The sequence below is a fragment of the Xenopus tropicalis genome, chromosome 5 (genome assembly GCF_000004195.4).
Source record: "Xenopus tropicalis strain Nigerian chromosome 5, UCB_Xtro_10.0, whole genome shotgun sequence".
NCBI lineage: Eukaryota > Metazoa > Chordata > Amphibia > Anura > Pipidae > Xenopus > Xenopus tropicalis.
In genome coordinates, this window is record NC_030681.2 from 108,704,954 (window position 1) to 108,730,389 (window position 25,436).

The 25,436-nt window shown below is 38.0% G+C and overlaps 1 protein-coding gene across 3 annotated transcripts in view; it reads right to left on the reverse strand.

Moving 5' to 3' along the window:
- Positions 1-25,436, reverse strand: part of usp13 (ubiquitin specific peptidase 13) — a 43,405-nt gene that overhangs the window by 434 nt on the left and 17,535 nt on the right. The window contains exons 4-21 of one of the 3 annotated variants that reach the window (NM_001376926.1): positions 24,981-25,102; positions 23,378-23,520; positions 22,970-23,169; positions 21,625-21,719; positions 21,205-21,392; positions 18,261-18,332; positions 17,320-17,413; positions 13,476-13,601; positions 13,114-13,267; positions 11,008-11,182; positions 9,517-9,605; positions 8,536-8,658; positions 7,972-7,998; positions 6,333-6,476; positions 5,231-5,382; positions 4,765-4,924; positions 916-1,000; positions 1-223 (exon numbers count right to left, since the gene is read on the reverse strand). The exon at positions 1-223 is cut by the window's left edge and continues 434 nt beyond it. In NM_001376926.1, coding sequence (NP_001363855.1) covers positions 130-223; positions 916-1,000; positions 4,765-4,924; positions 5,231-5,382; positions 6,333-6,476; positions 7,972-7,998; positions 8,536-8,658; positions 9,517-9,605; positions 11,008-11,182; positions 13,114-13,267; positions 13,476-13,601; positions 17,320-17,413; positions 18,261-18,332; positions 21,205-21,392; positions 21,625-21,719; positions 22,970-23,169; positions 23,378-23,520; positions 24,981-25,102 — 2,243 coding nt within the window. In that variant the 3' untranslated portion in view covers positions 1-129. Of the gene's footprint in view, positions 224-915; positions 1,001-4,764; positions 4,925-5,230; positions 5,392-6,332; positions 6,477-7,971; positions 7,999-8,535; positions 8,659-9,516; positions 9,606-11,007; positions 11,183-13,113; positions 13,268-13,475; positions 13,602-17,319; positions 17,414-18,260; positions 18,333-21,204; positions 21,393-21,624; positions 21,720-22,969; positions 23,170-23,377; positions 23,521-24,980; positions 25,103-25,436 lie in introns of all 3 variants that reach the window. The other 2 variants (NM_001376925.1, XM_002931576.5) reach the window with 2 other exon arrangements.

Sequence of the window (25,436 nt, forward strand, 5' to 3'; positions counted from 1 at the left end):
TATATCTCTTGGTATTCTGGCAGTCTTGTGTCAACCCAACCCAACCCCCGTTTTCCGCTCATTTACACTTTTTGGATTAGGATTAAAAAGTTGCATTTAATTTTACAGCCCTGGAACCCAAACAAGGATTTAACATGATATTCTATGATAGAAGTAAATGTAGCCCAATTCCTTTGGAGGTCGCTCTGATGCAGAAACTTTATGGTCATTATAAATCACCCATCTGAAAAACAAAACAGGGATTTTCACAATAAGACAACAGATCTGTAGCTTTGTAATCCCAACTGCCTAGTGGATGTAGGGAAGTTATAATGGTCTCATTTACCTTGTTGACTATAAATCTGCAAGAAAAATGTATCACACAGAGGGACTGTATAGTCATCATATACCATGCAGAAGCCATCACTACCAGGCTGCCTTGCTCAGCTCACTCCTGCAGCCTTTTGTAAATGACTTCTGCAGGTACCTCAATGAGCTATGAATATATAGACTAAAGTTGCAAGGTTCTTCTAATTACTGCAGTCCAGGCTGTCTATCCAAAGTAAAAATATCTCCCTTCTCTATTTGATAGTATCTAACATAACTGAAACTAAAGAGCATTAGCTTAGAGGTGTTTCAAAAAAATGTCATAATTGCCAGAATATGCATGTCTATAAATGTAATGCATTGGGTCCTGGAGCCAATTGTGTTTAGCAATATGGCATCCCTGGTATTGATTGCAAATTCCTTGAATATGCATAAATATCCACACCTGGTGCTAAGTCACACTTTTATGTGAATCTATTAAGCTAAAATGTTTTATTTGCACCCCCTTCTTAGGCTTTTAGAAGCAATGTACATATCACAATGATATCACAGCTATAATTTAAGCCGCTAATGTTAAATCATTAACGTTCTGTGATTCATAACATTTACCTTCCTTCCTTTTTGATATGGCAGACATAATGTCCCGACATTGTAGATGTTCCTGCATGACTGATAATTCCAAAGAGTTCATATCCTGCAACAAAAAACATACTTTGCTATGATTTAGAACTTTTTATGTTATATAAAAGGTAGGGTGTTAAAAAAATAAGGTCAACTTGCTGTCAATTAAAAAAAAAATTCAGAAAGTGTGAGATGGAAATATATATATATACATATATATATATATATATATATATATATATATATATACACAGACATGCATGTACATACACACAGCATGGAGAGAGAATTTGTAATACCAATTTATGCCATTTTCAGCTTTGTTTTAGATTCACATATTCCAAGTGACCTAAACTATTGCTGTACTGTCGACCCATAATTAATGTGCTGTCTTTGTTAGTGGCACTTAGGGCGAGGTATTTTAAGCACAAAGAACAATATGTATTCAAATGAAGCAAAAAAAAATCAGTGCCTATTTATCCTGAAGTTATGCCATCAAGGGTTTATGAAGAAAACTAATATATACACAGAAGCATGCATGTGTTCAAAGGCACCTATTGCAGGTTTGCATTTACAGTCAAGAAGTGCCTATAGCATACAAGAGGAGTTCTGGAATTTTTTTAGCATGTAGAAAAACACCTGAAATCTGCCTTTTTAAAAATCAATAACCTAAATGCACCAGCACTGGTGCCTGTTAGTGGGCCTAAAATTATCTAGTGTATATTTTCAGGCCACAACTGCACAACACTTTCAGGCAATTGCCTTGAACTTTAAAGGTGGCCCATACATAGCAAGATCCGTTCGCGTGGCGAGGTCGCCAAGCGAGCAGATCTTCTCCCTATATCCCCACATACAGGTGCGCTAAATCGGGCTAATTTGGCCATTTAGCCCTGATGCCAAAGAATCAAATTAGAATGGCGGGTATAGGCACCGTTGGTGCAGTGATTGCATCAGCGAGCCTATGCGGCCCCCGATCCGACGGCAGAATCAAATCTGCCTGATCAAGATCTGGCCTATCTCGGGCCTACCTCAGGCCAGATGTCAGTTGGGCAAGCCCGTCGTTCATACCAGTACACGGGCATATAAGTTGCCGAATTGGTCCAATATCGGCAGCTAGAATAGGCCCGTGTATGGCCTCCTTAAAGTTGGAATGGAGCCATGTATTTGTGTACATTCTTCTATGCAACAAAAACACAGCAGGCAAATCATTTGATATCTTTCATGCGTGTGTTCATTTATGCTTAAGGTGATGGGGAGCTAAGGGAAAAACATAAAACCATGTTAAAGGACATTTCAAACCAAAATATAAGTTTTTGCCTTATAAAAGTAAACATAATTCTAAGCAACTTTTCCAATATGAATTTATTAAACGTTTTCAGTGCTTCAAAACTTATTTGTAAAGGTCTCCTCAGCAAGACAAGTCTGTCAATCTGCTGCCTTGTGTTACACTGTTTCAGAGAGAGTCAGAGCCACCAGGGCAGGGAATAAGAGGACAAACAAAAACTGCTATTGATAGGGTACCCGGGGTACCTGTAGCAAGCGATTCCTCCTTCCGGCTTCGTTAAGCTGTGACTATGCCGTAGGCGCATGCGCAGTAGAGTGAAAAGCCGACTCCTCTGTTAAAGTTCGGCTTTTCACTCTACTGCCAGGATCCTCCTGCTCTCTCCTAAGAGAGAACCTGCTCAGCCTCACTTAAGCTCTCTAGCATGGCTGCCTGTTAAGCAAAGGATAGCATACAGAATCCTGCTAATGTTCAAAGCCCTTCACTCCTCTGCTCCTCACTACATTTCTTCACTGGTCTCCCTGCATGTTCCTGGTCATCTCCTCCGCTCCTCTCAGAGCCTCTGTCTTTTTACACCATCCACACCCACTGCCCTCTCTTGTCTTAAACCTCTTTATCTCGCTGCTCCTTACCTCTGGAACTCTATCCCTAAATCCCTCCATAGGGAACACCGACTCACTCTAGTTAAGGAAAAACTCAGCTGTTACCTTCTGGAGAACTAAAACGTTATTTTTTGTAGTCTTGCGCTTAAGGGCAAATGCCCATACCTTGTGCACTCCTGCCTTTTAATTTGTGCCTGTATGTTTTCAAATAGATTGTGGAGCTCTATGGGGCAGGGACCTCCTTCCATCTGTATCTCACACCACATGGCACTTAATCTCTGTGTATTTATACTTATTTATTGTATTTTTTTAACACTTGTACTCCCTGTGTATAATTGTGTATATTGTAAGATTGTACAGCGCTGCATACCCTTGTAGCGCTTTATAAATATAGCTATACATACATATTCTGGGTTGACTTTAAGTTTGTACAGGCTGGAGTGTGGATCTAAGCACAAAGAAGGAGTCAAATATTCAAAGCAGCAAGAATGCAAGCAGAGTGCAAATCTGCTGACAGGGGCAGGTGAGGAATCAATCATTCTGTCTGTGTGCCCAGTCATATGTATACCCACCAGCCCCTTTCACTTCTCCTGTTTCTGCTATGTTTTTTCTGGCTGACTGCAGGGACATTGTATGCTATGAACACAGTATCTAGAGAACAGCATTGTAGAATATACGTCATGACACTAATACAGCAATATAAATAGAGTGACACAGAGAAAGTATTATATCAACCTAGGATTTATACTGCACAAACCAGTCACAGATTTCAATGAATTGCCCACTAAAGGGAATGGCTACACTAGGGTGTAGATTACCTGTAACTGTTAACAGTTTCAGACCCTTGACCAATTCTGCCATTTTACAGAGTTGTTTGTTATATGAATTGTTTTATGTGTAAAAAAAAAAGACTCAGAAATAATCTTCCTGCATGTATATTCATATCAACCATTAAATAATTTTGTGATTTTTGGCCACTACATTGTTACTTTGTCTTTAGTATGCCTGTCCTGTTGAAAGATGAACTTTCACCGAAACTTTTCTTACAATGTGTCCCTGCATAAGACGCCAATCCAATTCCAGTGTTTTTATATGGTTGACCTAAAGAAAAATTGTGGTGATAACATCATGATGCAGAATTGCTTTTCTTTAAAGAACAGTAACACCAAAATAGAAAGTGCTTTGAAGTAATTAAAATAATGTACTGTTGCTCTGCACTGCTGCTGTGTAGCCAAAGGGGCTGGATCAGGTTTCATAAAAGATAACAGATAAGCTCTGTAAAATACAATCATGTTTTACAGAGCTTATCTGCTATGTAACCTGTGCAATTCAGCCCTATCTGAATAGCTACCCCCATGGCTACACAGCATCTTATTTTTATAAAACTATAGTAGTTTTTCTGAGGTGAACACTCAGCTTTTACCAGGGCAGGACAACAGTACATTTTATTGTAATTATTTTGGTACACTTTCATTTTTGGTTTTTGTGCTCATTCTCTTGCTATATATATGTTTTGCTGTTATCCAAAAGGGGAAGTATACCTTTCTTAGCATACAAAAATGGGATATGAAACAGTATACTGGAACTGGAAAGTACTCAGAATTCTGATGAGGGAGGTACTCAATGTTCAATGCTGATGGCTTTGTGGGCTCTAATTATTTTTACTCCAAATCCTGTTCAGTCTTGCCACATAATATGCTAAATCTGTTATACATTGCTAGATTCTGAGCTTATTAACAGAACAATTTACACAGACATAAAATTATATATACTAAAATTACATACATATATATCAGCCCAGCAGAATATGTTGGTGCTTTATAAATACTTTCTAATAATATATACACACACACACATACACACATTAAAAAATGTATATATATTTAATCCTAAGAAATGAAGGCAAGAATAAAACAAAATGCTGCTGTTATACATAAGACATGCTTCTCTTACTTCCATTGCCATCCTTTATTCTAGGGCCTTCCTGTTCACTGTCAGTGATAATGCCATTGGGATTGTTCTCTGTATCCACACAGCCAGAGACATTATCAGCTCCTTCTTCACTCTCTGGGTGAGAGAACATCCAGTCCAGAGCTCTTTCAAGATTATTGTTCTATAATTGAAAAAACAAACAAATGAAAGAAAAAGATCTTAGAAATTGACATGGATTTTTTAATATACATTAGGGGTCATTTATGAAGTGGAAGATGCAAAAATTATGCAATTTCTTTTTCTGTCTAGAAAACAAATATTAAACCTAGTCACACAAGCAATCTTTGAAATTTTTGATTTTGTAGCCACATAAGAGCACATACTAATGGTTTGGGAAGAGTTGCAGGCTTGCACACACATATATTTGCATAATTGTTTTTAAAAAAACTGTCTTATGGCCATAGCCACTCAATGGAATTGCACTTACTGTGGCTCTTAGTGCCTGGAGAGCATGATTTCTTGGGAAACCCATAGAGCAAATAAGTGCTACAATCTCTTCTGGTGGCTGGTTTAATAGCGCATTCTGCCCATGAGATGATGTAGAGGTCACTGTTCCACAACCAGGAATGATTAACGGTTCTGCAAAATCTAATAAAAATCAGAGTCGGCATAAACATCTAAAGCAGTGCTGCCCAACTTCTACCTTCCACACTGTGGGCACAATATCTGATTACATCTAATGTTTATGGGCATAATAATGATAACATTGCATGTTGCTGCATTAAGAAATCTAGAGAGTCCCTGTACAATTATGTAAGACATAAAACTCATGGAAGACGGCATGTTTCTGTAAGCAATATATCAATCAACAGGGATGGGATGTTCAGAAATACTACACCACCACAATTACAATCACTGATACTGCCTTAGCCCCACAATTAGTGTATTAAGCAACATGGATGTTAGCCTCTTATCTACTCTCTCATACTTGAGCTACAATACTATTAGGTGATCGAACAAGAGAGGTGGCATGCAAAATTTTTGATGGCAGCAGTAACATGTTCATATAAGCCAGTTCAATGAAACACATTGCAATGGTTCCCTAATGCTAATGCAGCCCTTGTTACAGGTCAGCCTTCTCTATACTGTATATGTATCCCTTCAGCCCTCTCGTCTGGCCCTGAATCTGGTCAGTACAACAAGTGTATAAAAATAGTTTTACACTGTCATATTATATAAAAGTAAAACATACATAACAGCAAATAAGCATTTTGATTACACCAGCCACTCCCCAACCAACAACTTCAGACCTTTAGAGAGGGTCAGAGTTTGGAAATCATTCAACTCAACAGTCCAACAATATGTCACCCTGTTTCCTATTACTTTCTACTGATAGTCTTACAGAGAATTAAATTTGGGAAATATGGCCTAATTCTGACTAAGCTAACCACTAATTATGACTATAACTTATTGGGGACCCTCTACCACTAGCACGTTAAATGGTATTTCATACTGTGCAGTCTGAGAAGAATCAAATAACTGTAAAATAAGTTCCTTCTGAAGTGCAATAAATTTCTCTGGTTACTGACCTGGTTCTTCCATGTGCGCAATAATCCAGTTAAATGCCACTTCTGCCCCCATGCTCCCTGTGTAATACACTGCTTTCCGGCAGGCTTCAAGAGGAAAGCCCATTTCTGCCAACTGCATCACTGAAGATTCATCTATGTCAGGATCTAGAAGAACAAGAGCTTCCATGAAGTTCAATGGTACAATAATCACCCTGGTACTGTAATTAATCCGGTGAAAGAGCATTCGCAGAGTTCTTATGGTAACTAGTACAGTACGAACTTTTGGTAATGCAGATAAGTGAAAAGGCAAACCTCGGTTGACACTTGGCTCGTTGTTGCTTGTGTCCCCCCCCCCCCCTCCACAGCGCAATCCGGCATTCGGCTCGCAACCCCCCCCCCCTTCCCGCTGTGCACGCACGCACGTAGGCGCGCGCATGCGTGCACATTGGGGGGAGGGGGTTTGCGAGCCGAATGCCGGATTGCGCTGTGGAGGGGGGACACAAGCAACAACGAGCCAAGCTTCAACCTAGGTTTGCCTTTTCAGTACACTACATGCTCGGGGGGTGCAAGACGAATGCCGGATTGCGCTGTATAAGCTCGAGTATAAGCCGAGGGTTCCTTTTTCAGCACGTTTTCGGTGCTGAAAAACTCGGCTTATACTCGAGTATATACGGTACATTAAATCCAAACTTTTCAACCATTCTCTCCATGTATCTTAACAGCTTGGCCTCCTTTTTGCCAAAAGGTAAATTAAGTGGTTGTGCTCCCTTAAAGGAAGAGTTTACCTCCAAGATAACTTTTAGTGTGTTTCAGAATATTTGGTCTTCATTTGTCCTCGTCTACCTCTTCCCAGCTTACAATTTAAATTACTACCTGACCCTGACAACAAAATAAAAAAAAACAAAAACTATTGCTCGGTGAGGGTACTTTCTATTTAATTGTCGAGTTTTAAACCACTGCCAGGCTGCTAAGGTAAATAGGATCCGGTCAACCAGATAGTTGCTAAAACACCAAGCTGGAGAACTGACAAATAAAAGATAAATTTCAAAAACAAAAAAAATAAATAATAATTAAATGTCATTTAAAGGTGAATTACCCCATTAATGGCTAGTGTATAAATGTACTATATATGCCACAACAAGGGCTCTAACCAGACACCTTCTTGCTTATAAGCTGCATAACCAATCCAATGCCAGGAAACCATGTGGTGCACTGGAGAGATAATTCAGGAATAACAACTACCCATGCTCCTATTACCACTGGTAATGTACTATTATGCTAGCATGGGATTTTGTGTCACTGTTCTGCCAATATACATCCAGTATATAAATGATTGACACCACTGTGTACATGCTGAGATAAATGGCAGTACTAAAGCTGTAGGGTTGCACTGAAAGTCAGTTGTAAGTGTATTACCCCTGCTTACAGTTCACTACATCACATCTAGTTTGACAGCTTAAACATAATACATATATTGGTTAACTAAACAGAATCTAATGCAAACACTTAACCAATGTGATATCTGGGTTTAGACACCAGCCTCCATGCAGTACTGACAGCATGCGAAAGTCCTACCACCTAATTCAACAAACTATCCTTTCAGCCATCCTACATGAAAAATGCTCAAAATAAAAAAGTTACATTTTTTTCAGATACTTACATTCCATAAAGTGGTTCCTGGAATGATCTGCAAATTACAAATGTCATACAAGAGAATGTTGTAATTAACAATGTACAGCATACCACATATGTTATCATTTTAAAATAATCTGAAATAAAATGTAATCTCATTTGCGCAGGGCCTCTTTACCTGTTATATCCATGATCAGTTGTTTTAGCAGTGTTTTTTTATTCAGTATTTCTATTGTATACACCCATTTATTACACAGAACGGCAGAATATGCTGGATCTTAATAAATACTTGTTAAAGGAAATCATTACCCACAAACAATGTAGGTCTCTATAATATATATTGCATAAAACAGCTCAGATGTAAAGCTCTGCTTCAACTAAATGAACCATTTTTACAAATATATACTTTTGTACATGCTTCTAGGTAATCGTAAATAGAAAACTGCCATTTAGAGTTCTAAGGGCCACCCCCTTAGATCATATGATTCATGGTGCACACAAACAAGGCAAATATGGGCCAACTGATTTAAAAATGTTTTATCAATGTTATTATGAAAAAAATACAAATGTCAATTTTTCAATTATTACATACCGTTGGGATCATCAGGAATGATAATAGGAGGAGCAATATCTGGAAGTTCCTCTTCTCCTGATTTGAGCCCTGTAGCTCTGAGATGGTTGATGTCAAGAAGATCTGGCATGTCTATACTCACATCTATTTAAAAGGAAAGAAGGACCTTTACATCCATTTAATTTATCCTCTTTGACCTAAGAGCAATGGCACATGGGGCGATATTTCAGAATCTCTGAAAAGCAACAGCAGTTTTGGCTATTGCAACACCATATTTTCAGGGAGAATAAAACAAAGTAGGCAAACACCCAAAAAGGGCCACTAGTCTAACATTTCATTAATAACCCAACATCTCTTATGTCATCACAGATAGAATATATAGAATGGGAATTAACCTTATCATGTCTATTATGATATAACTTTGCTCATTATTACACTGAGGAGCAGAACAATTACATTTGTAATTTTGTGAATTTTCTACCATGAAAAAAAGCCATGATTTAAAAAGCACAAATGTTGGCTTATTTATCTGCCAGACTGGATCCCAGCCAGATCTCCCCCCACCGACGCACTGAAAGTAAGCTCAATTTACACACGCTCAGGGAAGTGGGTCCAGCAATTAGAGGGGACCCCTGCAGGGGGTGTGGGGGGCCACGGCAGGGTGAGCCCTGCACCACACCAATCTGACCCTGCCAAAACCTTGAAATCCTTGTTTAAGAATTTTTGTGCATTTACAAAAGAAAAAAAACAAAAAGACCTCAAAAACCACACATTAAATACTGTTATAATTTTCCTAAGACATTGACTTCTGAATGCCCTCGACAGCTTTTAGATGGCATATGTTTGTAATAATGTTTTTATGGTTTTTACACTTGGAATATTTTACTAATTGCTCAAACACTTTTTTCATAATTTATCATTTTTAGCACTAAAAAATACAATTTGAAAAAAAGAAAAAACATAAATGTTAGTAAATCTTGCCCTGAGTACTTAATTACTCACCAAGTTTCTTGGGTACCCAATCAAGGCCAAATGTAAACTTCTTTATCTGGACTACCAGGTATTCAGGGAATGAAGCAAAGCGAGATGTCCTAAAAAACAAACACTTAAAATATTGGTAAAGAAATGAGATTACACCTGATCATACATATAATTTTCTCTATAAAATAAACACAAATGCAACTCTATTGATTTAGTGTGAATCAGATTTTTAAGGAACGGCCACCTATTGTGTTTGCCTGTGTCACTACTGCTTGCACTTAACTGCCCCAGTTGCCACCAACTAGCTAATCAGAGAGATCGTATAGATGCCACTCTTTAAGTAGCCCAGTCTATACTCTCAGCATGTTAAGAGTACCCAGGTAAATGTTCTTTCCCCTTTCTCCAAAGTAAATTTCTAGTCTAGATGTACAGGTGCACGTGCATGTGTGGGATTTGGTACAATGCTTGGAACTCTATAAATACAGTATGGTTCACCAATCTGGCACTGGCTGAGGACAATAGAATGGTTGCTCAGGTAATTAAAAATAATAATGTGAAACTATCCAAATGTATAAAGTACCTACTTTTTAAAGGGCAGGGAGCAAAGATATCTTTATAAGATGATTTTAATAATAACACACTTGCACATGAGAAACCCTGCACTCCAAACAGAAACTGCTGTTTCTCTGGCACAATCTAAATATAGAATTGGGCAAGGGAGAAGAAATCGTTTGCTGACACTCAGCACCCTCTCTCTTCTAGGAAACAGCTGACAGCAAATCGTTGGCCTTCAGGCAGGGAATTATTTACAAAGGAAGGAGCACATGTCTTACCTAATGGATATGAAAACTTCAAGGAATTGTGAGAATAATTCAAAGAAAGTCACGATGAAAGAATGGTATCATACGATTAATTTACTGGTATCATACCAATATGAAAGAGTCAGGTGAAATATTTACTAGTACAGGTATAGGACCCATTATCCAGAATGCTTGGGACCAAGGGTATTCCGGATAAGGGGTCTTAGTAAGTCTTAGTAAGTCTACTAAAAAATTAATAAAACATTAATTAACCCAATAGGATTGTTTTGCATCCAATAAGGATTATTTATATCTTAGTTGGGATCAATTACTAGGTACTGTTTTATTTCTACAGAGAAAAAGGAAATCAGTTTTTCTGGATAATGGGTTTCCGGATAAGGGATCCCATACCTGTAATCATTTATAACCTTAACATTTAACAATACTGCTGCATTTATGGTACAAATTATGTCATGCACACCATAATTATGCACAAAGGATAATAAATGGGTAAATGTGGCATTGTGCATGTAAAAACTCAAAATGATTTAACTCTAAAACCAGCATTGATAACTTAGATTCAGTTGAGTCAAGCCTAAGAATCATATGCAGTGGTTCTGTTGGATAGCTAAATAGTGGATAGATCAGCTTTTACTATTAGAGACTATTAGAGATGCCACTCGTTAGAAAAAGATAAAAAAGCATGACATACTTAACACCCGCAGACTTGGCTTGAAGAGCACTGCTCCAGAAGTCAGGCACATTTTCAGGCTCTGTAAAGGCCTGTAAGCAGGCACTGAATGGGATCTTGGCACGGACCAGCTCCGGTGGAGGCCTCTTTGCACTCTCTGCTTCTCTTCTTTTCAGGTCATATGCAATCAGTTCCTCTGTTAAAAGGTAACAAGTCAGATGGCTGCATATTTGTACGAGAAATTTGTTACCAAACTTCCGCATCATATATTCAGCAATATTTCAACATCAAAACTTGCTAAATAACAAAAATAAGAGAAAACAATGGGGCATTTTCAGTTTTCTAAATTATTATTAACTCCAGCTTCCAAACCAAAGTTTGTTAAAGACCACCACACTACACAGAAACCTCTAATATATCACTGTCATCTGTTGCTTTAAAATGTAAGAATAAATACCATTTTTGTATGCTGAAATCAAGCTGCAAAACAGTTTTTTTCTAAAACATTGATGTTACAAATTGTAACAACTTCTCCAGTTTACAGACAGCATGCAGGGACTATTTTACCATTCCTTTCCTTATTGACATCACATGTGGAGGGAATTGTGGGATTTGGAGGATGCAGGCTGAAGGCAGGCTGAGGACAGTCAACTATTGTTACATTTTATTTGAGTCTAAAAGTATTCAGCCAGATGAGCATTAGAACAGGGGGACATTATGTATTTTTTGAGCTGTAATATTGGTGCGTAGGCTCCACATCAATGCATTGTGCCTGATCCTGAGCTTTGAGAAAGAGCCAGCGCTACACACTGAAACTGCTTTCAGATAACCTATAGTTTCTCCTACTCCCATGTAACTGGAGGAGTCCCAAGCCGGACTTAGATTTCTTACTATTGAGTGCTATTCTGATATCTATTGGGAGCTGCTATCTTGCTACCTTCCCATTGTTCTGCTGATCGGCTGCTGGGAGGGGGCTGATATCACTCCAACTTACAGCTCAGCAGTAAAGTGTGACTGAAGTTTATCAGAGCACAGGTCACATGGCTGTGGCACCCTGGGAAATAAAGAATATGTCCAGCCCCATATGAAATGTCAAAATTAAATATAAAAAAAATCTGAGTAGGGAGCGTAACAACAGTCTTGAATATTCTGCATTTGTACACAATCTCTCTGATGGTTGATTGGTGGAATCCAAGCTCTTTAGAGATAGTCTTGTAACCTTTTCCAGCTTTATGGGCATCAACAACAATTTTTCTAAGGTCCTCAGACACCTTCTTTGTCTCAGAATATTACTCTCTACAGCATACTAAAAGTTGATTGAAAGGTGAACAACCCCTTTAAATAAAACGGGGTCTCTCACAAACACCTAATTGTCATTCCATTGACTGAAACCAGATTCTGAGTTTACATTTAAATTATATGATAATCCTAAAGTTAATCCTTACTTTTGCCACATGCAGATATGTTATTGAACTTTTTTTTCCAATAAATACATGACCAAATATAATAATTTATGTTTCATTTGTTAAAACTAGGTTTCCTTCATCTACCTTAAGGACTTGTTTAAAAATCAGATGTTGGTTTAGGTTGCATTCATATGAAAATATGGAAAAATGTAAAGGGTCCTGTGGAGTGCTAAATGCTTTGTATAATGAATAAATATTTTTTTATATATTAAACCTTATCCGCGCTAGTGAAAAAAATTTTTACCCAATGAAAAATACTTAACTAAAGTGTCCCCACACCAAAAATGTGAATTACAACAAAGTGAATAGCTGCCTTCCTCCAAACTAATCCCCAATAGTAAATTCAACTGTTTAAACACAGAGGCGGCGCTCACATCAAATAAATGTGAGCGCCGCCTCTGTGAATAAATATTTTTTGTTAGAAAAATGTAGAACAATGAAAGTAAACTTCTGCTTGGTTGCCATGGGATACTACCCATGTGCAAATTTTCCCAGGCTTTATAAATGGCACCCCATGTGTTTTCCTGTGTGCGCCTCAAAATGGTGGCCGGAATATTTGGTGCATTGGCTTTTAACTAAGCCACAGACTGACTTGTGCAGTTAAAATCAACATTTTGGAAACACTGATTTTTTTACATTATTTGGACATTTAAATTCTCACCTTTATTTGTAGCAGTTTCCATGGGCACTGGCAGTTGCATGATGTAGTCAACTCTTTCAGTATAACGCACTTTCCTTGACTGGCAGCACTGTGTCCTTTCCTCCACTAAAAACCTGAAGACATCACTTGGGTTCTCCGCGCCTATACTATTTCTCTGTAGACAGAAGTAATTTGAGCATAGAATAGCAAATGTTATTATTCATGTATACTCATTATGAGATATGTAGGTTTGTATACAAATAAAAGTACAAAAAGCATTATTTAGTGCAAACAGGGGGAAAATGTTGCTAGCAACCCACAGCAAGCAATTACTGGTAGGCTCTTATAACCACCCCTTTCTAAATTAGTCACCCGTTACATACCTCTACCAGGTTTATAAAGTGTAGAAAAAATTCTTCTGCATCTTGTTGTCTGTTCGAGGAAAATTCTGTATGACCTTTGCTCATTAAAGCTTTAAACATTCGAGTGTTAATGCCCTTTGGTTGAGGCTTGGTAATATGGAGAGAAGAAAAAAAAAAAGAGGGTAAGCACAAGGTATTACAGAAGCATTTATGGGATTTGTTATCCAGAAACACCGTTTCAGCCATTATGCAAAAAGTTCCGAAATTACAGGAAGGCCATCTCCCATACACTCCATTTTAATCAAATAGTTCACATTTTTAAAAATTATCTCCTTTTTCTCTGTAACAATAAAACAGTACCTTGTAGTTGATCCCAACTTAGATATATTAATCCTTATTGGGGGCAAAACAATCCTATTAGGTTTAATGTCTAAATTATTTTTTTAGTGCATTTAAGGTATGGAGATTCAAATTACGGAAAGACCCCTTATCTGGAAACCCCAAGTCCTGAGCATTCTGGATAATAGATACTATACCTGTAAAAGTAAGTAATTTATTTCCCTTTTCTCTGTAACAATAAAACAGGACCTTGTACTTGATTTCAACTAAGATATAAATAGTTCTTATTGAAGGCAAAAGAATCATATTGGAGATCCAAATTACACAAAGATCTCTTATCCGGAAATCCCTAGATCCCAAGCATTCTGGATAACAAGCCCCATACCTGTATGTATATATAATGAATATGTATGTTTACTTTATTATATTATAATAACCAAAATACATGAATTAACCAAATGATAGTATTAAACTAATGAATTACTGAAGTCTTGAGGCTGAAGATTTAACCTAAATCAAAGATTTTATGATTTTTTGAATTATATCAAAAGTTGGAGAATATATACAAAATATAACAATTTGCCAAATACCACTATAATATGATGAACGCACTGTATAAATTACACACAGCAACTACATAAATTTTAACAAAAATAGGTCAGCGGTCATTGTGGTCTTCAGTTCCCGCTGCTTTGGTATAAGTAAGGTATATCTAGTATAAATAAATCTAAAGCAACTGGACTTGTTAAGTAATCATTGAAGACGTTTCACTACTCTTCCAAGTAGTGAACTGAAGACGCTGCTTGGATGAGTAGTGAAACATCTTCAATGATTACTTAACAAGTCCAGTTGCTTTAGATTTATTTATACTAGATATACCATGATCTGGATGAAGGAAAATAGTTATAAGTAAGGTAATTTATATAATTTATATAATTCTTTACAGAGGCCCCAAAAAGATGAAAAAAATAACATCCTGCTTGAGGCTCAAAGGCAGGACTGTGCTGCCTAAAGCAGGACATCTGGCTGCCCTGTGTTAGGGCTGGGGTTGCCACCTGCCTGGTTTCGACCCGGACAGACCAGCTTTTCTAGGGGTTGTTTGGGTCAAAACCTTGTGCCCAGTGTTCAACATTCTGAAAACCTGCAGAGTAGAAATCCTCTGAGCTGCATTCTATGGATGCAAAATCCCTGCTCCCACCATCATCACGCCACCTGAAAGGTCATCATACAGGTAGCACAGAGCCAACATCATTCTGCACCATATTCCCTTTTGTTCGGGTTATAACCCAGCAACCCTAGTTGGGGGGGGGGGGTTGGCGGTATTAATTTGTTTTTGTTGTTTGCAGTTTAAAGGTATCTATTATTCAGAAAAACAAATGTGTAGTGTGACTTTGTTAGTAAAGGGTATAATCAATTACAGGTATCGGACCCCTTATCCAGAAACCCATTATCTAGAAAGTACAGAATTCCGGAAAGGCCATCTCCCATAGACTCCATTGTAATCAAATAATTGACATTTTTAAAAATGGTTTCCTTTTTCTCTGTAATAATAAAACAGTACCATGTACTTGATCCCAACTAAGATATAATTAATCCTTATTGGAGGCAAAACAATCCTATTGGATTTAATTGCTGTATAAATATTTTTTTTAGTAGACTTAAGGTAGGAGATCCAAATTACGGAAAGACCTCTTATCCAAAAAACCCCGGGTCCCAAACATTCTCGATAACGGGTCCCATACCTGTACTATTCATCTAGGGGAAAAACATTTTTTAATAAGATGCTTGCTGTCTGATACATAAGTGCTTGTGTGTGCTGAGCAAGAAATAAATGAAGAACTAAAAACAATGTACAAGATTACCATAAGCTGAGCTGTAATGGTGATACATTTCCAAAACTATAAACATGGAAGCAAAAGAAGTTGCTGGGGTTACTGAAAGGAGAGAGGAAGGGCTATTTTTGTTTATCTTTTCATTGCCAGGATGAATTCTGCCCTGCCCCCATTCTCTGAAGGCTCATTCCTGGACACTTTCTCTCGAGCAGCAACACTCTGTTTCCAGGCATATCAAGTCTCACTCATACCAAGAACCAGTCTGATTCTTAAGAACAGTGGCACTCTTTTGGGAGCAACTTCCTTGCATAGTCCACAACAGATAAAGTATATAACCCGTCGCTAAAAAAATATCTGCCACGCAATAAAATAAGGACTGGCAATTTGTATTCCGTTTTTAAGGATTTTTAATCCCATAATAGGCTTTCAAAAATATTGTATTATATCATGCCAGCAGACATAAGAAATAACCAAATAGCTGTATTCTGGATGGATCAGTAAAGGAAAAAATATTTTGTTCTGTGCAAAAAATCCAGCTGAATGCTGACACAAGTCTTAAAGTATAATTAAGAAGAAAAACATAGCAACAGAGTAAGTTAAGGTGACAAAAAAATCATCAAGTTCTACCTTTTTAAATTTATATATGGTAAATATACAGTTATGCTGTAGTGCTGCTGATAGTAACGTAAAGGAGTAATTATTAAGTTTACGAAGTTTAGTGGGCCAATTATTTCTCATACAGAATGTTTAAAGGCTGGATTTTATTAAAATAATACATTTAGGCCTAAAGAGCCTTTGAGCAGTCTATGGGCTATAAAAATCCTTTGGTTGGCCACATCTGGCTCACGGGCCTCCAATTGGACAGCTCTGATGTAGAGACAGTTTGCAGTTGGTTATAATTATTTTATGGTTTTTCAGTTATTTAGCTTTTTGTTTATCACCTATCGAGATTGAAATTTTAGCAGCTGGAGAACTTCTACCCTGGCAACCAAGAAGTGATTTAAATAAGAGACAGGAAGATGACTTGGAAATAATCTGAATATAAATAATAAAAAGAAACAATAAAATGTATTCCTTAAAGAGCAGTAGTTTTTTTCACTTCTGCGTCGGTGACACACATTTGAAAGTGATAACGAAGAGAAGAAAAAGGCAAATTATTCAAAACCATAAAAAATAGAGACCAAAACAAAAGGACATTCTATAACATACTAAAAGTTTCATGATTAATATGTGGAAACAAGAGGTTCTACTTCAAATGACACAGTTGTTCCACAATGGTAGAAATAAACACATTCTAATCAACTATATGCTTGGTTTTGCAAAGTAATATGCTTTATATCAGATATGGGGGTACGTTTATATACTAACCAAGATTAAAAAAAAGAAAAAAAACTTTTATTTGGCAAGAACCTTTAAATCTCTAAAAAGAGGAGTCAAGGTAGCTTATTTACCAAGAGAGAACAACCAAAACGTCACCCTGTTTAGCCAAGATGTACCCAATGCTGTTTATTTAATATTTGCTTTGCTAGTTGTCCCCTGAATCAAAGGGCTTATCTGAGGTTTCTGCAAATCGCACATTGGTGTGATACTCTCCATAAATGACATTTAATAAGACTCCACTGTGCATTAGTGAAAGCTTGCATCTGTTCATATCCATAACTCACTCTACCTTTGGCAATTCTCAGATTAAATACCTTGTGTTCTTCTTTCATCACCTGCTCGATTAGCTCAGATTTCATTGGAGGTTTGGAGAACTGTCCTGACAGCAGACCATGGCCAAGTTTAGCCCTAAGCAGAATCATGAAGAAAAACCATGAAAACATGTCAGTGAGCTTTATATTTTGAAGTGAGCTGACATACAGTTGCTGTGCCTTGCCACTGTCAGACCTCACCAAGCATTACTTACAGATTAAAATTATTATATGCATAAATGGAACATGATATCTTTTTACATTAACTACTTCTCATTAAGCCCAGAAAGGTCATCCTAAGGCACTGGTTGTCAAACTTTTATTATCTTTTATTACTTTTATTAGTTCTCCTTGAAGTTCCAAACCATGGCCAGGCCCCCCTTTAGTTCATAAAAATTTACAGATATAGAAAACAATTAATTTACCATTCGCTCAGCCATAGTTCTAAAAATATATAGCACAGCATATACATTTTCAACCCAAAATCTCTCCTGAATTGATCTTCTAGCTAGGTGTTCTGGTGTGCCACCCTGGTACTGATCCAGGCCCAATTTGGAAACCATTATTCTAAGAAAAGAGAGGAAGTGAGGAGTCTGCATAAAGATCTACTCTTTATATTTATGCCACAAGAGTACAGGCAATACAAAGGAGAGAGCAGGGCCCAATATCAAATAGTTGGCTAGGTGGGTGATTAAATCATTCTATCTCCTCCCATGATATCCAGAGTCCAGACAGAAAGAAATAGTGAAATAGTGAAAGAAGTTGATGCTACTCTTATCTTTCCCCTTATTCCTGATTGTTTTTACTGCAAAGAAATTATATTTTAATGGGGCTACAAATGTTTTTGTCTACATGAAAAATACATAGTTTTTGAGTTTTTGTAGGGTATTTCAGAATTTTATAATATCTACTGGTCAAGGTGAACAATGGTATCTATTGCTTACATCTGTGTGCTGAAATCCTGTGTTGGGTCCAGAGGTGCATAATCAAATATTCGTGTAAGGTTCCCCACATATCTAAAAAATAAGACAGGGAAAAAAATATTAATACAAGAGAGAAGTGGGATGTAAAAAATTCATGTACTGGTGTAAAACAATAAAACCTTGCATCTGATTTAGTATTTATACTAAATTAAATTATACAATTATAAATTGTTTACATGGCACATGAGGAAGTCATGGAATATCGTCTTATCATACTTGTCTGTGTGAAAAACTAACTTGATCTACCATTTCTTTGTGCAAATAGTGGAATATAATGTTTACATGGCATCAGCGGAAGCTACTAGCAAGAGTGCCAATAAGCACAGTTAACTGTGTCAATATTCCATGCCCAGAGGTTAAAAAGAAAGAAGTCAACGCAGAACAGTGTCAGACTGGGGTGCCAAGGGCCCACCAGAAAACCCTTAAACCTTACGCCTACTCTCCCCTTCTCTGTTCACTTTTTACATACTATTATCTATCCTTTCCTCCATTTCTTCACATATAGGGGCACATTTACTAATCCACGAACGTCCGAAAAGTGTCCGAATGCGTTTTTTTCGTAATGATCGGTATTTTGCGATTTTTTTCGTAAATTGTCGCGACTTTTTCGTAGCCATTATGACTTGCTCGTAAATTGTCGCGACTTTTTCGTAGCCATTACGACTTGCGCAAATTGTCGCGACTTTTTCCTAGCGGTCGCGCCGAGTACGAAAGTTTCAGATTCATTCAAGCTTCAGTATTGTGACTTTCCTTGGGCCAGGTTGGAGCTGCAGAGTGCCATTGAGCCCTATGGGAGACTTTCCTTGGGCCAGGTTGGAGCTGCAGAGTGCCATTGAGTCCTATGGGAGGCTTCCAAAATCATGCAAAGTCTGAAAGGTTTGCCCGCCGTTTACGAACGCTCAATACGAAAAAGTCGCGACAATATACGAGCAAGTCGTAACGGCTATGAAAAAGTTGCGACAATTCGCGCAAATCGTAACGGCTACGAAAAAGTCGCAACAATTTATGAAAAAGTCGTGACGGCGACGGAAAAAACACAAAAAATACGAAAAAGTCGCAAAATGTTCGTTTCCAATCCGATTTTTTCCCGTTCGGGATTCGGATTCGTGGATTAGTAAATCAGCCCCATAGAATTGAGTAATGTCCATGGTATAGGCATAAAAGGCAAATGGTTGTGTGAGCAAGAGGGCCACCTGACACATGGGCCTACCGGGAGTTTTCCTGGTATCTTGGTGGGCCAGTCCCACACTGTTGCAGAGAGGGTGGAAAGAGTGGTATTCTATTGCATACATCTATACATGCTGCCAAATTATTCTTTCTGGGTCTATTTGCTCATATTAGGTCTCCCTGATCTGGGAGAAATGAACAGAACACAAATGAAAACACTTCCACTACTAGATATTTTCTACCTTATTTTTGCTTGCATGTGTTTACCATAATGCATTAATGTTTGTAATCCTGGAATAGTTAGATGGTTTACAGAAGAGGTACCTGAAATTAGCATGCAAAAATATATTTAAATATTACCAGGGCACAGCCATTTTTTTAGATTTCCATCTGGAGTGTGAAAACAGATTAAGGGGCACATTTACTAACCCACGAATCCGAATTGGAAAAATTCCGATTGGAAAACGAAAATTTTGTGACTTTTTCGTATTTTTTGCGATTTTTTCGGCGCCTTTACGACTTTTCGGAAATTGTCGCGACTTTTTCGTTACCAATACGATTTTTTTCGTATCCATTATGATTCGCTCGTATCTTGACGCGACTTTTTCGTATTGAGCGCTCATAAGCGGCGGGCGAAACTTTCAGACTTAGCATGATTTTGGAAACCTCCCATAGGACTCAATGGCACCCTGCAGCTCCAACCTGGCCCAAGAAAAGTCACCATACTGAAGCTTGAATGAATCCGAGCGCTACGAAAAAAATCGCAACATTTTGCGCAACTTTCGGAATGGCTACGAAAAAGGCGAGAAAAGTTTTAACGCTCCGAAAAAAACAGTAGCTTGTACTTGATCCCAGCTGAGACATAATAAATCCTTATTGGAGGCAAAACAAGCCTATTGGGTTTATTAATTATTTAAATGATTTTTAGCAGACTTAAATTGTTGAGATCCAAATTACGGAAAGATCCCTTATACGGAAAACCCCAGGTCCCGAGCATTCTAGATAACAGGTCCCATACCTGTATGTCATTTTTGGTCTATAATCCAAAATGCCACATCACATATTTATATCTATGACCACAGATTTAGTGATGTGCATCAGCCCTAACCTGCCTGCTCCTAACCCAACCCGGGAATACACCTCTATTTTGACTTGTGTCTGACCTGCCCCATCTCTGTGTCATGAAGGGGGCGGTGCAAGCGCACACCTATAAACAGAGGCTATCATAGGCAGAAATGGGGTACAGTAAGGACACAGGCAGGGCAAAAGGAAGCCTGAACCCACCTACAATCCACAAATCTTTTGCTAATGTTGGCCAAACCCACCCGACTTGTGGGTTTCAGGCTGGTCTGCACACCACTACATAGAATTAATTCCATGAATTATGGTTTGAATAGGAAGACTGACATTTACAGATTTCAGACTAAACTAAAGAATGCACCATCTAAAACGGATAGACCTGCACATCAATCAAAGAAGACCTGTTTAAAATACCAGTCAGATCTCCACTAAACTCTAGAGACAAATTGGTTTGCTTGTTGCATTAATTTGCAATTTTATGTACAGGCTATAGAATGCTCCTTAGTTTAAAAAATTAAAGGATCATAACATGGGTTGACACGTGGAATTCTAATCTAGAGAAAAACCACATGCTCTCAGCTGTACTGTAGTGGTCACCTTTGTAATGACATATGAAACAAAAAATACAAAGAGTTCCAATACATTCAAGGATACTCACGCTCTCTGAAACTCAGGGATGCTAAAGATGACTTGCATCACTGTAGTGAGGTAGGAGCTGTTCCCAAGGTTTTTAATGCCAGTGTAGCCAGAGCCAAACATTGGCTTTAACTTTAATCCAGTTTCTTGGATAACCTCCCACTCATTAACTCTTGGTTTGACTTCATTGTCCAGGACACCATTCTCACTCTAAAAGAGAGCCAATAAGCATCATGTCAACAAGAAAACGCCGAGAGGTCATAATCACTAAATAGGGATCATGTCTTTACAATTGCTATTTATTTATAAGCATCATGGTGCTTAGATGAGATACCTCCTAATACAGACTGGTTATGCTACTATACAGTAATGCATTAAACTGTGCTTTGTAAAAGACCTCTATAAACATAAGGATGATCATTATTAGTAAGAAAACACGTACTCCCTGCATCTGCAGCATATCAATGCCAAAGTGCGCAAGGTGCTTGGCCAGGTGGGGATCTATAACTGCTTCCTCTTCATCAAAGGAATACACATCTGCAATGACCAAACGATAGTGCGCAATTAGATATATTTATTAATATTTGCATAGATGGGGTCATCAGCAAAGCATATTTTAAATTTACATGATCATCTCTCCAATAGCGTATTGCAGGTATAGAACCTATTATCCAGAATGCTCAGGACCTGGGGATTTCTGGATATGGGGTCTTTCCATAATTCAGATCTCCTACCTTAAGTCCACTAAAAAATATTTAAACAGTAATTAAACCCAATGGGGATCAAGTACAATGTACTGTGTTATTATTACAGAGAAAAGGGAAAACCAATCGGCCAGATCTCGATCGGGCAGGTTTAAAAATCTAGTCGGATCGGGGACCGCATCGGCTCGTTGTTGCGGTCCCCGGACCGACTTTTCCTATGCCCGACATTATAATTTGATCGTTTGGCCCCAGGGCCAAACTATCGAATTAGCCTGGATTCTCCTGATATCGCCCACCCGTAGGTGGGGGATATCGAGAGAAGATACGCTCGCTTGGCGACATCGCCAAGCGGATCTTAAGGTGTATGGGCACCTTAAGACATTCTGTAACATTAACAATTTACATTAACAATTAACTAAGAATGGAGAACTGAATAGTACAATTTACTCTGCAAGATCATGCAAATATTAAATTGGCTAAACAGTAGAAAAAAAGTAGAAACCAAAGTAGAAAATTTGAATGTAAATTTTCTCAATAATGTTGCTGCACTGTTTACTTTTAAAGGACAATGTCATTTTAAAGATAAAGCATTTTTCTAAAGCGGTTTGTCGAGTTCTTGTCAGTAATTAATGCTTCAATCTATGGGTTATTTATGGGCTAATTATGCAGAGAGACCATAATAGCAAATGACATGACATGGGGTCTGAAGAAATAGGAGGTAGAATTTAAGCCTGAGACCCTAGTGTAAGATCAAGTGTCAACAGTAGATCTGGAATGTAAAGCAGATAAAGACTGATGTTTCTGTTATTTTTCAATATTTTGGGCCCTGCGCTGCAGAGAGATTTAGTTTGTTGCAATTCATAAGCATTTGATATTGAAATATTTATTAGGGCTCTTATACAATATGGCCCTGTCCCTCCCACCTACTCTAAATGTGCTAAAGGTCAAGGTAACAGTGCTAGAGGTCAGGTTACCCTAAACAGGCAGAATGTAAGCTGCTGTTACCCAGGTAATGAATAATCCAAGAATGAAAAGAATATATTGCAACTAATAACAGATGTTGTCCCAGAATCATTTTCTCACCTGCCCCATCTGGAGTGATACTTCCTAGTCTTACTGCCAAAGGGTAGCCCATTTGCTTATGGTGTTCAAGAGCGTGTCCGTTCCCACCACTGCCTGAACAAAACCACCTTCCACACATAATGGAGCCATCTGTCAAGTTCAACCACAGGTTCTCTTGGAGATCACACTTGGAGCACTTCCAGCCACTGAGAAACAGGCTACTTAATTAACAAGTTCAAAAATTTGGTAAACACTTTTCATACAACATAGCACTAGTAAATCTGCGGACACTGCCAGACTTAATATTTTATATAGCAAAACTTTATACAAATGTTTAGAGCAATATTTAGGGCAAAATGTTTGCACTATACAGCTAAAAAAAGGGCTAAGAATGACAGTTTCCACTCCTTGCTACTTCATGACAGTTACCTTGGTGGAATCTTCACACCATTATCTATTTGCACAAGGTTGTTTGCAAACTTTGAAACCTGGAGTTCTTCTTCCCATGATTCTTGGTCAAGCTTTCTATATGGAGACTTTGAATTGAGGACTGCATCACAGGCTATTGTTACCTGCAAACAAAGTGGGTTAAACCTTCAAACACTTTTGCATCAAAGCAGATAGAAGGATGGTACATAAAAAGGATTTCTCACATTAAACTCTATGGGAGGTGGAAAGGGACAATTCATAGCTCCTTGACAACACACTAAAAAATAAAGCAGATAAAACACACAAAATTTGCCCCATTTTATATAAGCCTCATAACCCACAAAACAATTTGACTTCCGATTAAAAGTGGAGGTGCACTGTCATCTGCTTTTAGCATCATCTCTTATGGCAGGCAGTAAATGTGATTCTGGCTGTTTTGACTGTATATGAGTTTAGGATTTAAGCACCAACACATTTGGGGTTGAGATACAGGTTTCTGCCCCCTAATGACAGACACATTCAGTTACATGACACAGACTGCACAGCCACTTTCAGGCCCCACTTCTTCAGATGAAAAACCACAAAGGGGAATGAGTCAAAGGTCCATTGCACATTGGTCTTAAAAGATTATTTTTTTAAAGCATTAATGTGTGATAATTAATAGGTAAAATGCTATTCATGATGCGTGCAGTAATCATATGATAATGGTAGATGGGATATCTTTGGCTGTCATTTTTTGTAGCTCAGGAAGTAATGCCATGGAAAATAATGTATATAAGTCTAGGTTATGGTTGCCTCCCAGGACACTAAAGATCACAGGCACTAAACTGATGCATTTACCATTGACCTAAGGCTGATGCCACGCGGGGCTGATTCTCGGCCTGCGTTAGCCTCTTACCTTGCCTGCACCCGAAAGCATTGTGTCCACCTGGGTACAGGCAGAAGCAGCAAATATTGGCTCTGAGATGTAAACTCTCAGCAAGTCTACCGCAGCCCCATGTGACATCAGTCTAGTACTTCTAAACCCTTAACACACAAGGTGTTTTGTCTGTCGCTGCCCTCAGGCAGAGAGAAGCAGCAGCAACCAAAATGCCCCTCTCAACCTAGTGCTTGGTTTCCACTTCCATCACTATTCTATGTCCATTCAAATGCACATGTGTCATTCACTAGTATAAGGAGCTGTAACAGGTGGAGAGGGGTGTTTTGTCAGCCACTGTTCTTAGCCTGAAGTCAGCTGTTCACAAAACACCCCATGTGCCAGAGGCCTAAACGTAAACAAGTATTTTAGTAACAGTAGAAGCAGTCATGCAGGCCTGCAATGCCCAATTTGCATAGCATGTAACAGATGAGCAGCTTAGAACACAATGCTGCTCCAAGTAATCTGACTGTTTGGCGTTACTTGCACTTCAAATGCAAAGGGTCTTCACACTTCACAGAGTAAATATGACATTTCCCATTTGTCAAGGGATTACCGTACACAAATCTATTTGCAGACCATAGATAAAAAAAAGGGACTAAAAAAAGTCCCAAAAAGGAAACTCATGAGATGCAAATATTGCTTGGTTTGTGTTCACACTGTACAATCCCACTCAAAGTCACTGACCAATGCGGGTAGCTCTTCTATATTAGGTAAGGCAATTTCAAAGTGATCTGGGAATATAACAAGTTTTGCTTCATCTTCGTATTCATAATCTTCAGTGTTCATCTCGGTGTTATTTTCTAGATCTGGAAAACACAGGGGTATTAAGCTCAGCAACATAAATATAAAACATAATTTATCTAAATCAATGCATGGAAATGAATAAAGAAAAGATTCTTCTTTTTGCACCAAGTCACCTAAAGTTTATATTTACAAAATAAATGGGAGAAGTCCATAAGTATTTGTCCCTGTGTTGCCTAGTCATAGATCTAATGTCCATAAGAACAAAGTACATATACCTTATTATTACCAGATATAGCAACAGAATATGGCTTGAAGCATTACTCAGAAAGAAGTGGTTTGTTATACAGTACTGAAAAGTGTGAAGATCCTACTCTATGGAAAAAAATAATCTTGCTG